Source organism: Ovis aries, chromosome 22 (genome assembly GCF_016772045.2).
Source record: "Ovis aries strain OAR_USU_Benz2616 breed Rambouillet chromosome 22, ARS-UI_Ramb_v3.0, whole genome shotgun sequence".
Classification (NCBI taxonomy): domain Eukaryota; kingdom Metazoa; phylum Chordata; class Mammalia; order Artiodactyla; family Bovidae; genus Ovis; species Ovis aries.
The window spans coordinates 40153104-40169017 of record NC_056075.1 but is presented as its reverse complement, the minus strand read 5'-3'; the positions used below and the strand labels follow the sequence as shown (position 1 = coordinate 40169017).

The 15914-nt window shown below is 48.6% G+C and overlaps 1 protein-coding gene across 1 annotated transcript in view; it reads right to left on the bottom strand.

Annotated features, from left to right (window-relative positions):
- Positions 1-461: 461 nt before the first annotated feature.
- PLPP4 (phospholipid phosphatase 4) overlaps positions 462-15914 on the bottom strand; it is a 145540-nt gene continuing 130087 nt past the window's right edge. The window contains exons 6-7 of the mRNA XM_042238552.2: positions 13136-13306; positions 462-1005 (exon numbers count right to left, since the gene is read on the bottom strand). Coding sequence (XP_042094486.1) covers positions 806-1005; positions 13136-13306 — 371 coding nt within the window. The 3' untranslated portion in view covers positions 462-805. The remainder of the gene's footprint in view (positions 1006-13135; positions 13307-15914) is intronic.

The following is a 15914-nucleotide window of genomic DNA, read 5'->3' as shown; positions in this document are numbered from 1 at the left end:
GAGCGGCTGAACTGACTGATGGCCTTTATACATTGTTCCCTGACCTCCTCCCTCTCTCTGTTCCATAAAAGGAACTGGCAGCTACACCCCATAAGACAGTGCTGTAGGGCATTAGTTCACCATCTCCTTGGATGCCTGACTTTCCAGATAAAGTCACTATTCCTTGCCTCAACACCTTGTCTCCCAATTATTGGCTCAGTGGGATGACCAGACTGAGCTTGGACTTGGTAACAGATTCAGTGATTCAAAGAGCCCTGGCAGTATCAAGGCTGCAACTCCAGGCGGCAACTCCATTTCAGAGCTCTGATCAGAGACAGTTCTCGGAGGCTGTCAGTCTCCGCCTGCAGCTCAGCACCTAGAACAACCACAGCTAGAGCTGGGCCGGCTCTCCATCCTGGGGGTGGATGTGAAACTCACCGCAGCCCTGAACGATCTGTGCACTGGACCGCCGACACCACGTATTCCAGGTAAGACGTTTTATTATGTTTTACAACCATGAAAATATAGGACAGCGGCCACGACGGCAAACATCTCAGAAGGAGGAATGGACCAAGCTGCACCCGCCCACCCCGGCAGCCTCCTTCCATGTGTCTCTCACAAAACGTTCCTGGGCTCTTCTCTTGACCAGTTCAGGAGAGTTGAAAGTCGACAGGGAATGTAGCAGGATCGCCATCGGCAAAATGGGAGCAGGGGAACTTGGAGAAACGACGAATGAGAAACGTTACAGAAAACCTCTTCTACTGTGTGGTGAGGTCGGGGTGGAGGAGCGTGGCCTGGGCTCAGAGTCCATCCCCTGAGGTCTGGGTCATACGGGGCCCTCAGTGATCCCCTCCAGGGGCAGGCTGGGCGCGCTGTCGGCCGTAGGCCTCTCATCTTTCTTCAGCGAGGGCGGGACTCGGAGACTGACGTAGGGTTTGTGACAGGCTGTGTTGGCCAGAGGCGGGTAGTGCTGTCTGTAGCAAATGTAGGCAAAAATGAGGCCAATGACTCCGCCAACAAACGAATCTAGGACAGAAGAGCAGAACCGGGAGAGATGCGTTATGATTCATTCAAATGAGGCCAGCTGTGTTTTCCAGAAAGCACTTTCCTACCGATTTCGGCAACTGGTTTGCTGGTGAAACCCCTCGAAAGACTACAAGGGGCGAGAAAGGACACTGGAGGTGTACATCTTGGTGGCCTCCGCAAACCCTTACCATTTCTGGAACTTAAACATCCCCTTTTCATTGTGTACTTGATTCTTCTTGGTATTGATGGAATATGCAGCAGCGCACGGTACAAACTCAGAATTGCATTCTTGATTTTGAAAATCAATTCTAAATGCTGGAAGAAGAATTCCAGCCATCTCCATGGGATGTAAATACCCTCGGGGGCTGTCATTTTTCTTTAGCAAGTTTCTGCTGGAGCCCTGCAATGTTGCTGGTGCACCACGGAAAGCCAGCGGGCATGCTGGCCTCCTCCTCAAAGTTAAGTGATTTCCCAGGGATGGAATAAAACTTCTGAGTCACAAAGTGAATACAACATTTTATGCTGCACCAGGTGGGCAAATTCGACACTCCCAGTGGGAGGGGCCTAAACCCTCCAACAAGCTGCAGATTTTATCAAGTCAGAAGACATGATGGGGGGCCCCCACAGACAAGGTAGGAGAGGGAATCTGTGGGCACAACAGGCCCTTCCACCACCTCTGGTGACCCCATGCTAAAAAGGGTATTCAGCTAGTGGCCACCAGAGACCCCTTGAAAGTGGCCCACCCCAACAACCCTCACTCTGTGTGTGTGTGTGTGTGTGTGTGTGTGTGCATGCCCTTTAAACTGTGTCTTTGGGTTTATTCTTGCCAAGAAGATCCTAACACAATGGAAAAACCTCCCCTGCCAAGAGAAACTTTGATTTCTTGTGAAGGTCGCTGCCACGCTGAAGTGTCATCCTCCAGTGGGGGGGTTTCCACTTTCACTGTGATTATCTTGTTGAACTGCCCACACCTGCCATGGGCAGGGATACACTTTCTCATCTCCTGGGGATGAGAACAGCAAGTGGTGTGTTGAGCTGTGCAGTGATGTAACATTAACACTGGAATCCCTGCTCCACCAGGGCAGGGGCTCTGTAAGGCTTGCTGGCTGTTGATTCCTCACCACCTGGAACAGCACTTTGCTCATCTCCTGGAGAATTAAGTTGGTGAAGGGAAGTGGCTGAATGAATGTTGTTGCTTAGTCACTAAGTCGTATCCGACTCTTTTGCGACCCCATGGGCTGTAGCCCGCCAGGCTCCTCCGTCCATGGGATTTCCCAGGAAAGAATACTGGAGTGCGTTGCCACTTCCTTCTCTGGGGATCTTCCTGTCTCAGGGATCAAACCCATGTCTCCTGCATTGGCAGGTGGATTCTTTACCCCTGAGCCACCAGGGAAGCCTGGAGGAATGAATACGTGCACCGTAATTGGGAGCTAGGCTCTGGTTACTATCTTGTGTTGTCCCCATTCCCCTCTCTGAGCCTCAGCTCCCTCACCAGGAATAAGTGCTTGGCAGCTGAGAGTCTTTCTCATATGAATGTTCTAGGAATTTGGTCCCCAGGGTCAACCTACTGAGACCAGCCTGCAGATCATTATGAAACTCTGCTGAGCATCTTCAGAAAATAGGTCATATCCTTGATTGGGATAAAATATCACTTATAAAAAAAAGTCATTCTAACAGGCCAGAGAGACTGAATAACTGTGGCTACTTCCTCTGCAGAGGAGTGCGAACATGGTGCAACTTTGGCCACCACCCGGCAGAAAGAGGAGGAAAAGAGATTAGCGGCCACTCAGCCCTGATGAGTAGCCACCAAGGAAGAGGGGTGGCAAGGACCACTTGTGAGATACAGTGAAACCCCGGTGCCCAGCTCTGCTCCCAGAGCAGATGCCTGGGGCCATGGCAAGTTGTCCAGCATCTATTCTCACTTCGGACTTGAGAATCCTCTTGGCTGAGAAATCCATCACAAAGACACTGTAGACTTGCCCCATCAGGGCAAGTCACTGCACGTCTGAACCTCGGTTTCCTCAGCTCTCAAATGGAGATCTCAATATCCATGTCATTTAGTCATCACAGTGATTTGATGAGATCTGCTTCTGAACAGTGCATGCCACAAAATAAAACCTTGAAATGCAGTATCTAAAACAATAGTCTCAGACTTCTATGGCAGTCCAGTGGTTAGTGCTGTGTTTCCAACGTACAGGACAAGGGTTTGATCCCTGGTCAAGGAATTAAGATCTCACATGCTGTATTATGTAGCCCCCCCGCCCAAATTTTTTAATTAAAAAATATAGTGTCCATCACTGTTATTCTGTTCCTCTCCAGCACTGCGTGCTGTCGCTTCAGTCATGGCTGACTCTTTGTGACCCTATGGACCCCAGCTGACAATACTCCTCTGTCCATGGGATTCTCCAGGCAAGACTACTGGAGTGGGTTGCCATTTCCTCCTTCAGGGGATCTTCCCAGCACTACTGGGGACTTTCTAATCCTTCCTCATCCTTCTCTTCACACAGTAACTCAACAGTCTATAGTTGTCATCTCTTTAGCATGGCCACACTTTCATAGCATTTTAAATAAACTCATGAACTTAAAAAAAAAAAGGTCACCCAAGAAATTGGAAAGTAATAACTACTATGAATTCCTCCGTGGGGTCATGAGGCATAATTAATGTGATTAAACCAAGTTCCTCAAATTGAGAAACTTCACACCACCTGTGGGCAGGAGCCAGTGCTAGGAAATGTGCCAGGCTTTTTCATGCACAAAGTCTTAAAGAGACACACCATTGTTTTGTTTTTCTAATGACCCCAGAGAACAGGCCCACGGGGTGTTACTTTTATGAGTATCTGAAATGACCCAGGACATCTGTGTTTGAGTCATTGACTATTGAACAGACCACACAGCGAAACCTATAAATAATGGCACTTGACTTTTATTTTCTGTGACAAGGCGCTTGTCACATGTACAAGGTGCATCATGGACCAAAAGATATCAAATCATTCGGAATGTACGTTCCCCAAACTTACTGATGTGGCAGCAAGCCAGAGCATGTGGCTGCTGCCAATGCTGTTTTCCCGCTTAATGGAATGAGTTAAAAGTGGTATTGTAGGTGCCACCATAGTTATTAGAAGCAACTAGCGCTACGGAAGGTCTAGCAAAGGTGACTTCTCAGCAGTTATTCAGGGCTTTGTTTATCACAAAGATGGTGAATAAGATTTAAAAAATGACTTACTTAAAGAGAGAGATTGTCATTAAGTGCCACTTGATGAAATCCCATTCCCATCCCGTAGAGCATGTGCTTGGAGAAAAGCAGGCAGGAGGCAAGCAGGCCTTGTTAGGGAAAAAATTGCTTGGGATTGACTTCACCCCAAATACGGTCGCATGGGACTGGAGGACTCAGAGGGGGAGTGTGTGGATCTCCGTGTCCCCAGAGTACACAAGCCGTGGTCTCCTCACTCAGCATCGATGTCATTTATCCATCACGTATTTTGCAAGGAGATCAGGTGTCAGGAGTGATGCCCAGTACCAGAACACGAGGAGATGTGTTCCCAGTCCTAGGGGCTAAGATGGACACTGAGAAGTGAGAGTCTTACCAGTGAGCAGCAGCTGTGGTGAGCGCCGGGAAGGAGAAGGCAGGTCTGTGAGATTCAGCCAGGAGAGTGGTTTGGCTTGTCTGGATCGGGGGAGTTTTGCTGAGGACAAGACCCACGGGTCAGCCCTGCAGGATGAGCAGGTGCAAACCAGTCGGGTAGGAAGTGGAGGCAGGGATGGCAGGGCAGTCTTCCGGGCAGAGGAAGGAAGGGCCGTGGCCAGTCTGAGAAACTGAAAGAAGTGGACCATCTTCTCCCAGAGAGGTGTGTCTTTATAGTTTTATAGGATATAAACTGACCAGGCTTCTGGTGTGGGCTGGAGAAGATGGTTTCCCATGTCCCCTTGGGGCTCTGTTGAGGACCAGGGGCTCCGCTAGCTCTCTAGGCTGTTGTCTGTGCACCTCCCAGCTCACATCTGCCTGTCAGTGTTAACTCCCCCTTGAGTGCCTCGTCTTCACTTCCCCAGAGCCCAGCAGTTGCGTGCACGTGTGTATATGCAGGCACTAAGTTGTGTCTGACTCTTTGCGGCCCCATGAACTGTAGCACGCCAGGCTCCTCTGTCCATGGGATTTCATGGCCAGAATACTGGAGTTCGTTGCCATTTCCTCCACCAGGGGATCTTCCCAACCCAGGGATTGAACTTGGGTCTCCTGCTTGGCAGGCTGATTCTTTACCACTGAGCCACTTGGAAGCCCAGCCCAGCAGTTATTATTCAGTATATGTTGAGAGGCCCTGAACAACATTTACAAGATGCACTAAAGAATAGACACCACAGACACAAAAGGCCACATATTATGTGACGCCAGGAATATGCAATGTCCAGAAGATGGAAATCCATAGAGAAAGAAAGTAGATTTGTGGTTGCCGGGGGCTGCGGTGGCCAATATGATTTTCTGGAATTAGACAGTGGTGATGGCTGCACAGCTCTGAATATACTAAAAACCATTTAATTGCACACTTTAAAAGGGCAAATTTATGCATTATGAGTTATGAATTACACCTCAAAAAAGCTATTTGAAGGGGGAGGTTAAAATCAATACCTAGAGGGCTCCAATGGTAGTAGAAAGAGGGTTAGACTTTGAATCATGTGACCTGTATTTCAATCCTTACCTGGAAAACGAGCATGACCTCAACCCCTTCTCATGAGGTTGAAGGGCAGGAAAGGATCTCATGGAGTCTGGCCTATTGAGGTGCCAGTACTCAGCTCCGGAATCAACAAGCAGAAAGTGTTCTGATCATGTGCTATCAGGCCCCTGGGAGGAACACATCCCTCCCTGTTGCCATGGAAACATCCAACATCACTCAGCTGGCTTACTTGGGATCTTGTATGCCTTAGGCTTTATGACCCAAGACCCTAAGGTAAAGACCATTTCTGGAAAACTCAACAACCTCACATGATTGTTTCTGTTCTTTTTATTCTACTACTAATAACATATCCCATTTTTGTGACTTTGAGCTTCTATAAAAGAACTTACTTAGCACAGAGAATGCACAATCTCCCTGCTACACTGTAAGCTGGCAGGGCAGCACCAAGTCTATCTGCCTCAATACTGTGCCTCCATTGGAGAATATGCCTGGCACACAGGTACAAGAGACATACTGAATGAGTGAGTGGATGGTTTTGGAAGTTTACTTTTTGGCTCATTTTTGAAAAGAACTTACAAAGCATAAGAATAATTTTAGTAAAACCAGTGCATAGAGAAAATTAAATTAGTAAGAAAGGAACATGGTTTAACCAAAATTATTAATTCCTGCATTCCACACTTATGTACTGAGCACTGTTAAGCATTAAGAATTGTTCCTCCAAAAGATACGCTGAAGTCCTAAACCTCAGTACCTCAGAATGTAACCATATTTGGATATAGAATCCGTACAGAGATAATCAAACCCAGATGAGATCAGTAGAATGGGCTCTAATCTGACTGGTGTGCTGATAGAAAGGGGAAATTTGAACACAGAGACAGATACACACAGAGGGAAGATGACATGAAGAAGCTCAAGGGAAATGCTATGTGAAGACAGAGGCAGAGACTGGAATTATGCTTGCAGAAGCCGAGAACTATCTGGGGCTGATCAGCTGCAAGACGCAAGGAAAGCTCTTTCCCGTGCAGATGTCAGAGGGAGACGGGCCACCAACACCTTGACCTTGGGCTTCTGGCCTCCAGAACCATGAGACAACTTCTATTCTTCTATTCGGTTTGTGGAACCTGGGAAACTAACACAAGCACCTACTATGTGCCATACCAGCAAAAGAGACACAAATCCTTCCCCACAGGGAGAGTAGATTCTAGTACAGACAGCAACAAACTATGCCAGCCATTCATTTATAGGCTGGTGTCTCACCACCATCACCAACTCGAGCAGTTACCATAGGGACCATATGGCCCGCATAAAGCCCAGGATAGTGACTCTCTGACCCTTTACAGAGGAAGTGTGCAGACTCCTGTTCAAGTGGATAAGAACAGACAATAACCAATACCTAAGAAATGACTGGGGCTTTCCCAGTGGCTCAGTGGTAAAGAATTTGCCTGCAATGCAGGAGACATGTGTTCAATCCCTGGATCAGGAAGATCCCCTGGAGGAGAGCACAACAACCCACTCCAGGATTCTTGCCTGGAGAATCCCATAGACAGAGGAGCCTGGCGGGCTACATTCCTAGGGTCGCAAAAAGCTGGACATGACTGAAATGACCGAGCATGCACGTAAGAAATGACTGGGTTTGTCAGAAGATGGTAGACGAGCAAGGTGAACACCACAGAGAGTGTGGGGTCTGGGCTGCGATTTCAACAGAGTGTCCACTATAAGACAGCCTCACTTGAGCTAAGATCAGGAGGAGGGAAGGGAAGGAGCCATACACACATCTGAGAGAAGTGCATTCTGGGCACTGGAGATAGCCAGTACAAAGGCCCTGGGGTGGGAAAGCACCGGCATGAGCAAGGAGCGGCAGTGCAGAACACCATCAGAGAAGCAGGGATTGCAGGACCAGGTCTCATAGTCGCTGTAGGACCTGGGCTTTGATGCTGATGCACACAAGGGGTCCCCAGGGGCAGAGGAGCAGGCACCACACGTGACAGGGTTTAAAGGCTCTTCCTGGCTGCAGTGTGAGGGGCAGAGGAGAAAGGAGGGGAGACGGTAGCAGGGCTTCTGCAATAACCCAGGCAGCAGGAGATGGTGGTCTGGACTACAGTGGGCAAAGGAAGGTGGCTTCTGGAATTACTTTGAACAGAAAGTCAACAGCAGAAAGCACTGTTAAGCGAAGCCAAGTTGTCAAGAGACTTGGGAGCAGCCAACACCTGTCTTCCCTGGGAACTAAGCAATGCAGGAGGCCAGGGCAGAGGGCAGGGGGCCTGGCTGAGAAAGCCTCTCAAGGCCCAATGCTCTCTGCCCAGTGGATTTTTTTTTTTAATGTTTACTTATTTGGCTGCATCGGGTCCCAGTTGCTGCATGTGGGATATTCATGTGGTGGGTGAGCTTCTCTCCAGCTGAGGCACATGGGCTCAGCAGCTGTGGCACTCGGGCTTAGTTGCCCCACGGCATGTGGGATCTTAGTTCTCTAACTAGGGATCTAACCCGCATCCTCTGCACTGGAAAGTGGATTCTTAACCACTGGCCCATCCAGGAAGTGCCCATCCTGTTTAGTGCATTCTGACCCCAGAAAGGGAGTGGCCTGGGCCTGCTCAAGCCCTCCGCAGGGATGCCCCAGGTATGGTGGCAGAGATGGGTGGATTCATGAGTAGCCAAGGCCCAGAGGTCCCAGGCCCCAAGGAGCATTTGGCAGCTGATGATAAATGTGAATGCAGACACACGACACGGGCAGCCAGTTGTGGAAGGAGGAAGAGATGAGATCAGTTCACCTGGGAAGAAGGATCTTGGAGGCAGGAACTTAGCGCTCCTGTTCTATGTAAGGTTGGTGGGTTTTGGTGGGAAGCATGATATCGTTCCAAAGTCTCCTTTTCAAGTCACTTCATTTAGAAAATCTAGAGATTGTTTCTGGCAGCCCAGGGAGGACTGGTAAGCAGTGTGTCCCTCAACTGTGTGTGTGTTGGGGGATGAATGGGACTGTGTGAGGAGGGAGCAGACTCTGCCTGGCTTTTTAGTGTGGTTCAGGTAGGTAGGTGCAAGGCGCTCGCTACGTTGCTCAGATGACCCCATGGACTGTATTCCCCAGGCTCCTCTGTCCATGGGGTTTTCCAGGCAAGGATACTGCAGTGGGTTGCCATTCCCTTCTCCAGTGCCCTCATCCTCAAACACCCCATGTGCAGAGACCAGAAACTACACCCGAACTCATTGCACATCACAGACCCTTTGTGGCCAAGTCAGGAAACCTGGCAAAAGCTGTGGCACCATCTTGGAATTTGCAGGCCAGTCAAACATGGTGTCTGTGACCGACAAGGACATGTCCTGGCCTCAGGCTGGGTGGGAACAAATGACTGCTTCCTCCCTTGAGACTTGTTTCTCTGGATTACATTCAGACCTAGGTGCCCTTTCTTATGACGAAGTACTACCTGAGGCACCCAGGGCTGCTTAAAATGAGCTATGGTTAGAGAATCAGTGTTGGTTAGAAGGGTACTTGCAAACTGGAGTCACATAAGGAAACACTGGATCCAGATACAAGGATCTGAGGGCAGAAGGGGCTTGTTATGTCCATTCAGCCACTTCCGGCTCTGACCATCCACTGACAGGAACCATAAACCCACGAGACTATGAACCGAGGCAGAAGACGCTTCAGGGAGGTGCTCTGTTCTTTCTGTGCATTTTTCTCCATAGATGGTCCCCCCAGCATGGGAATTCTACAAGTTTTAATGCTAAAAACACACGGTTAATCACAAGGGTAAGCCTCTTTGTGAAGCATTGATATCACCCAGGGACTCTTTAGCTTCCAGCTGACCCAAAAGCCAGCATGTCACAGACACAAGGAGAACTTCAGCCACAGAAAGATTTATAATCCATTTGTGAAGAAGCCCTGCTACATCTCTTACTGCCCCTCTAGACCATGGCCTGTGCCCTCCATGTTCCTCACTTCATAAACAACAGACTTGTGCGGAGTGGAGCTGGGAAGGGAGAGAAGACCGGAAGGATGCTGATAACCATGATAATGAACAGAGCGAAGCATTTGAGATTATGGGTTATTTACTGGATATGAATATGTAATCGAGTAATTGGATATACTTCCACATTAGACACAGTTGCTTAAATCAAAATTGAAATGGAGTCATAAAAATCTCATAATATTAATGTTGTTAACTAAAGTCTATAATGAGAGGTTTTCAGGTTGTGCTGCTGCCTAGGGGTCTCCCCATGAATTTTTATCATGACGGAAAGCCCCCGCCCACGGTCACCGGGCAGCTCAGTCCACCAACAAACAACACCTCGTTAATCTCAGCCGAGCATTCTGCCTCCAACACCCTCCCACACAGCAGCCAAGGGCCTCATCGGCTACCTTTTATCCAAGCTGCAAACCTCTGCAGCCTCCTTGATTACTGCTTTAATAAGTGAGTGTTGAACAAATAAAATTTTCCACTCGTTGAATGCTGCTGCTCTTAAGGTGCAATAAGGGAAAGAAAGATGGAGCTGAGATGGTGTGTGCGTGTGCGTGTGTGTGCACTTAGTCACTTCAGTTGTGTCCAATTCTGTCCAATCCTGTGGACTGTAGCCCACCAGGCTCCTCTGTCCATGGGATTCTACAGGCAAGAATACTGGAGTGGGTCACCATGCCCTCCTCCAGGGGATCTTCCCAACCCAGGGATTGAACCTGTGTCTCTTACGTCTCCTGCATTGGCAGGTGGTTGCTTCACCCCTAGCACCACCTGGGAAGCCTGAGAGGTACTGTAGGTTGGGCTCTCTCAACCTCAGCCATAGATGTTTGGAGCTGAGAAGTCTTCCCGGTGGAGGAGGTGCTATCTTGCACACTGTTCGATGTTAAAGAGCATCCCTGGCCTCTACCCACTAGATGCCAGTAGTCACCACTACTCCCACCATCCCATCTGTGAAGGTGTCCCCAGACATTTCTAAATGTCCCCTAGAAGGTTCTGTTGCTCCCCATTGAGACCACTGGTATAGACAAGGACAGATGACCTCCTAAAGGGGAATTCAGATAAAATGAGCCCAACTCAGGGCCCATTAGAGGATCCAAGGAAAAGCACACTCTGCTCCTGGCTAACTCCGGGGTACAAGCTGAACAGGTGATGGCACAGCTGAATGAGCAGCTGGGCCACATCCGTGACCTGTAACCCACTCAGGCACACTCAGTTTGGGCTGCAGGATGGGTCTACCATGACGCAATTTTGGCTTGCCCCTCCCTGCCCCCAGAGTACAGCCCTGCACATCACTGATCATAAATTCTCTTGCTTTGCTTTCCCATCAGCTCACAGAGCATTAGTATTCTCCCCCTACTGCTCTAAGTTCCCTTCTGTGCCAGTTGGATAGGATGGGCATGAAGCTCCGCTGCCAGCAGGGCTTGGGGGCACCAGCTGCATCAAGTCCAGCATCTCCCCAAAGCCAAGAACTGTGAGTCTTCATCCTTTCATGATGCACCAACCACAGATCAATAGTAACAAAAGAGCATTTAAGACAGGCCAACCTCTCTTCCTAGGTTTGCAGGACAAGACCACTACACAAAGGTTCTTACTATCTTCCAGGATGAAGCCGAAATATCAACTCTGAAATCCTTCATCATTTCTCAGATCCAATGTGGAGGAATAAAAGTGGAAACCAGGGATTCAGAGCTTACAAATGGACCATGTGCCAAAAGCATGTCCACTTCAAAATCAGTGGCTTGGGAGGCACAACACATCCTTCTTTAGAAATGATGCACTAAGCAACTTCAATATCGATTCACAGTCGTGCAACACGCTTTCATTTACAAAGTACACTCAGATCCATTATTTCATTTAGTCTATGAAATGGCTCTGGGAAATGTTGAGGGATTATTGTTCCCATGTTCAAAAGAAGAAACTACAGTTTACAAGGGATAAATGAGAAGCAGTTCATGAAATGCCATCCAGCCCATAATAGTCCTTATGGGGAAATGCTCTAATCATATGCGCCACCATGATTCTGTTGGAAAATATTCCTAGTTCCAAGGGTGCAATGGGTCTGCCCTTGCTCTGTTGGCTCAGCAATTCTCTTCCTGCCCTACCCCACACCCCATTGTGCGGCCTCATTATCCAGAACTTCATCCAAGTCACTGATAGAAGCAGAGAACAAGGGAAGGCTCAGGGTGCAGCCCAATAGGCCTCTACTGACCACCCCCATCAGCAGGGCCTCAAACCTCCTTGATGCCTCCACCTGTCTAGGCCATGCATCAGCCTCCTTTTCCCCCAGACCCTTCACCCCCAGGTTGAAGCTGCTGCTGGAAGCTCATGACACCCAGTGTATGAGTTTCAGGAGGGTGGAAAGTGAAGCTGAAGCCAGAGAAGGAGCAGAAGGCCCCTGGAGAAGATGGGGCGAAGTCACCTCCAACCAGGAGCTCCCCTCACCTCTGGCCTCAACCACTGCCTCACTACCACTGGGACAAACACCTGGGTAGAGATGAGAAGAGGGTGGTCAGAAAGGGGGCAGAGGGGAATGAGCCCGGGGGATGGCAGGAGGACAGGAAAGGAAGAGGAAGGGCCGGCCACAGACAGACCATGGAAGGCCATTCATCCAGGGAAGCCAGATTAGGATTAGGCACATTGCATGCACTGTGTTTGCTGAAAACTGACATAGTGGAACTCTCCATGGTGCTTCTCAGACTTTATCAGAATTAATGGACTGCTTTGCTAACAATGCACACTTCTGGCTTTCACTCCGAACCCACCCTCAAGAGTCCAATTCCTAGCTTGGAGTGGCCTGATCAAAGTGATCTGAGTATTGGACTCTGGGAAACACAGCCCTAAGCCCTGCTCTCCTGGAGGGCACCCCTTCTGTGGACACTGCCTCTGTCTCTGCTCCCTTTCTTGCCATGGCAGATGCTGCTGTGGTTTAGGCAAGCTGAAAGCTGCAGCTGATCTGCAGAGGGGCATGGCACGGTTTTGCTTTATTCCAAGAACAAGCCCCTCACTTGTCCTATGTTATTCTGACTTGGCACAGACACCCTAGGGCTAAAACATACAGGTGAGCCTCACCCAGCCCTGCAGTGGCTGCTGGCATCCATCCTTGGGCTGGAAACCTCTTCTGGAAGAGCATCACTGGTGAGAAATACACCTTTACAGGGTGGATGCGATAGGAGCCAACCACTGCTTGGCACCAAGTCTGAGAACAGAGGCAAGGGATCCAGCAGGGAAGTCACATCTGAGTTTATGACTGAGGTCCTGCCTTCCTGGTAAGACTCGAGCTGCCTAGTTGAGCAGGAAGGAATGGGAGGAGCTCTGATTCTGTTCCCAGAAAGGCCGGAGCTCACCTGAACAGGTGCATCTTCTTTAAAACTGTGTCTGCTCTGTCACTTCAGCGAACTCTAGTTTCTCACAGCAGGCACTTACTTCTCCCCCCGTAGGTGCAAGTATCCCCCCATCCCTGCACGAGAGTGGCAGACGGCATGTGGACCGGGCGGGCCCGGGGCAGGGACTCACCTTGCCAGTGATGCTTGTAGTCACACATGCGGGACAGGGCGATCATCATGGCACAGTACAGGGGCAGGATGGCAGCACAGAGCCGCCAGCTCTTCCCCCGCCCACTCTCGGTGAAGCAGTGCAGCTTGCCAGCCAAGTAGAACGTTGTGAAGCCGAGGCCTGAAAAGGCAACTGCCAAAGACAAACAGCAGGTGTTACCCTCGCAGGTGGGAAGCGGCAGGGACACAGGGCACCCTGAGCATCCTGGCTGCCTCTTGCAACACCTCCAGGGTCAAGACCATGTTGGCACCAGACATCATCTCTGCAATCTGTGCTCTTGCTAGAACCATGCTGGTACGAAGGTTTCAACAATGAGAAAGCCCTTCAGGCTTGCATGTGATCAAAATCTACTCAATCTCATTCATTCAACAGTGATTTGAGGGGTAGCTACTGTGTGCTAGACAGGCATTGTTCAAGGTGGGGGAAATTAAAACTTGATTCAGAGGCTGTCTCTGCTCTCAAGGGGCTCACGGACTGGTTGAGGGTCACGGTTGTGCTAACAGAGTTTTAATACTGTGTTTGGAGTTCTATATGAATAAAAATGCCTGCAGGACAAATGACTGATGACAGCTTAGCTTTGAAAAGTGAGGGAAAGAAAGGGAGTTTTAGCTTGGCAAGTTTTAGCTCAGGAAGATGGGACCAGCAAATGCTATGGAAAAGTGGGCTTGACAGAGAAGCCAGTGGTGACAAATTTCTTATCTTCTCTCAGAAATTATGGTTATTAGTTTTTAGAACTGCAAATGAAACTCATAGCTGCATTGGATCCATTGTCAAAAGTGTGCAGTCAGGTGGAGTAGGTAAGCCCTGAGCTTTTCATCTAGTCAGGTTTAATACACAGTTGAAGTCAGTGAGATTTAAGGTGAGTCTTCTATGGACTTCAAACAACAGTGCTCAACCCCGGGCTACACTCAGAAATCACCTTTAAAACCTGGGAAATTTTCAAAAATACTCGTAGTCAGACCTCATTATCAAACCTTCTCTTTGCACTAGTCTGGAGTGAACCCTAATGGTGCACACACACGTGTGTGTGTGTGTGTGTGTGTGTGTGTGTGTGTGTGTGTGTACTCCTCAGGTGATTGTAATGGTAGCCAGGGGTGAGTTTAGATGCTTCTCTTGAGGGAAGGGGCTATAGCTCCCACCTCCTCTGGACACAAGCCTACTCAAAACTCTCCTCTTGATCAGAAAATACTCCTGAGGGGCAGGGCTCCTAGGCAACCAGCCTACGCAGTGATTTGATAGAGTTGGTAGAATGGGGCTAAGGCTAGGGTATCGAGGACTTTAACAGACTGTCTGAAGCCTGAGCAGCAGCCTCAGCACCAATGAGTTAGTCGTGAATACAGAACCTCAGACCTGCCCCAGATATACTAAGTTAGAACCCCCTTTCACAAGATCCACAAGTGAGCTATATGCACCCTGAAGTCTGAGAAGGCCTGGCCTACAGAACATTCATCCTCTTGTTATGATGTGTCTGAGAGTCCATCTTCAGGAAATAATAAAAAACCATGGGGATATCTAGAAGATATTTGGCTTAAAATTATTATGTAATTATGGGGAAAAAAGTAAAGATAAAGAACTAGATTATTTCCACTCAACGAATTATGACGCAATACTCTGACTATGTGAAGGAGATCACACCAGTCCGTCCTAAAGGAAATCACCTCTGAATGTTCATTGGAAGGACCGATGCTGAAAGGTAAAACTCCAATACTTTGGCCACCGGATGTGAAGAGTCGACTCACTGGAAAAGACACTGACAGTGAGTACGGTTGAAGGCAGAAAGAGAAGGGGATGACAGAGGATGAGATGGTTGGATAGCATCACCGACTCAATGGACATGAATTTGAGCACATCCTGGAAGACGGTGAAGGACAGGGAAGCCTGGTGGGCTGCAGTCCATGGGGTCGCAAAGAGTCGGACATGACTGAGCAACTGAACAACGACAAATGTAGCACTACAGACAATACTTAGGACGCAATGTTAGGTGAAGAAGCGGGACTCTCAGCTGCAAGTTCATTATAATCATGGCTATAGTACATACAGATGAATAACCTGCCGTTTTAAGGAATTATCTAATAATAATGTGTCTTCTTAAATAGGGTTCCCCAACTATGAACACAAGCTTATGCCAAAGCAGAATTTTTCAACAATCAGATTAAACAAGGTAACAGAGGATTGCTTGGTTTTGTTTTTTATTAATAAACCAATATTAAGCCAGGTTTATCTCAGGAATAAAAATGAAGCAATTAAATATTTTTGAATAATGATTTGTACTCAAACAGTAAAGCAGTGCCAATATACACTGAATATTCTGTTTAAAGTAAAACTCTGTGCAAAACTGCATTGCCCAGGCCAGTTCTAAATTGTTTGCCATGGTGAAAGGTATTATTGATAAATGGTTTATAGCGTCTTCCAAAGCAGCCCCATTTGGGCACCATCCTGGCAAGTGGCTCTTAATTCCCCACCCTCATCCGTTTTGCTCTGTTCCTTCTCTCCATTCACACTCTGCCCTGAGGGATCAGAGTGGGCAGAAGAGGCTGGGCCCTCGGCTCTGGTGGGGACTGGCCTCCTTCTGAACTCTTAAGGGAGAAGTGACAAACTTTGTTCAAATCTGACAGCCTAGCAGTCTACCCACCTAACTACTGCCGCTCCATTTATATAAGGATCTTGAGCATCCATGGATTTCAGTGTCCGCAGGGGCCCTGGACCCAATTCCCTGAAGGATACTGAGGGACGACTGTAC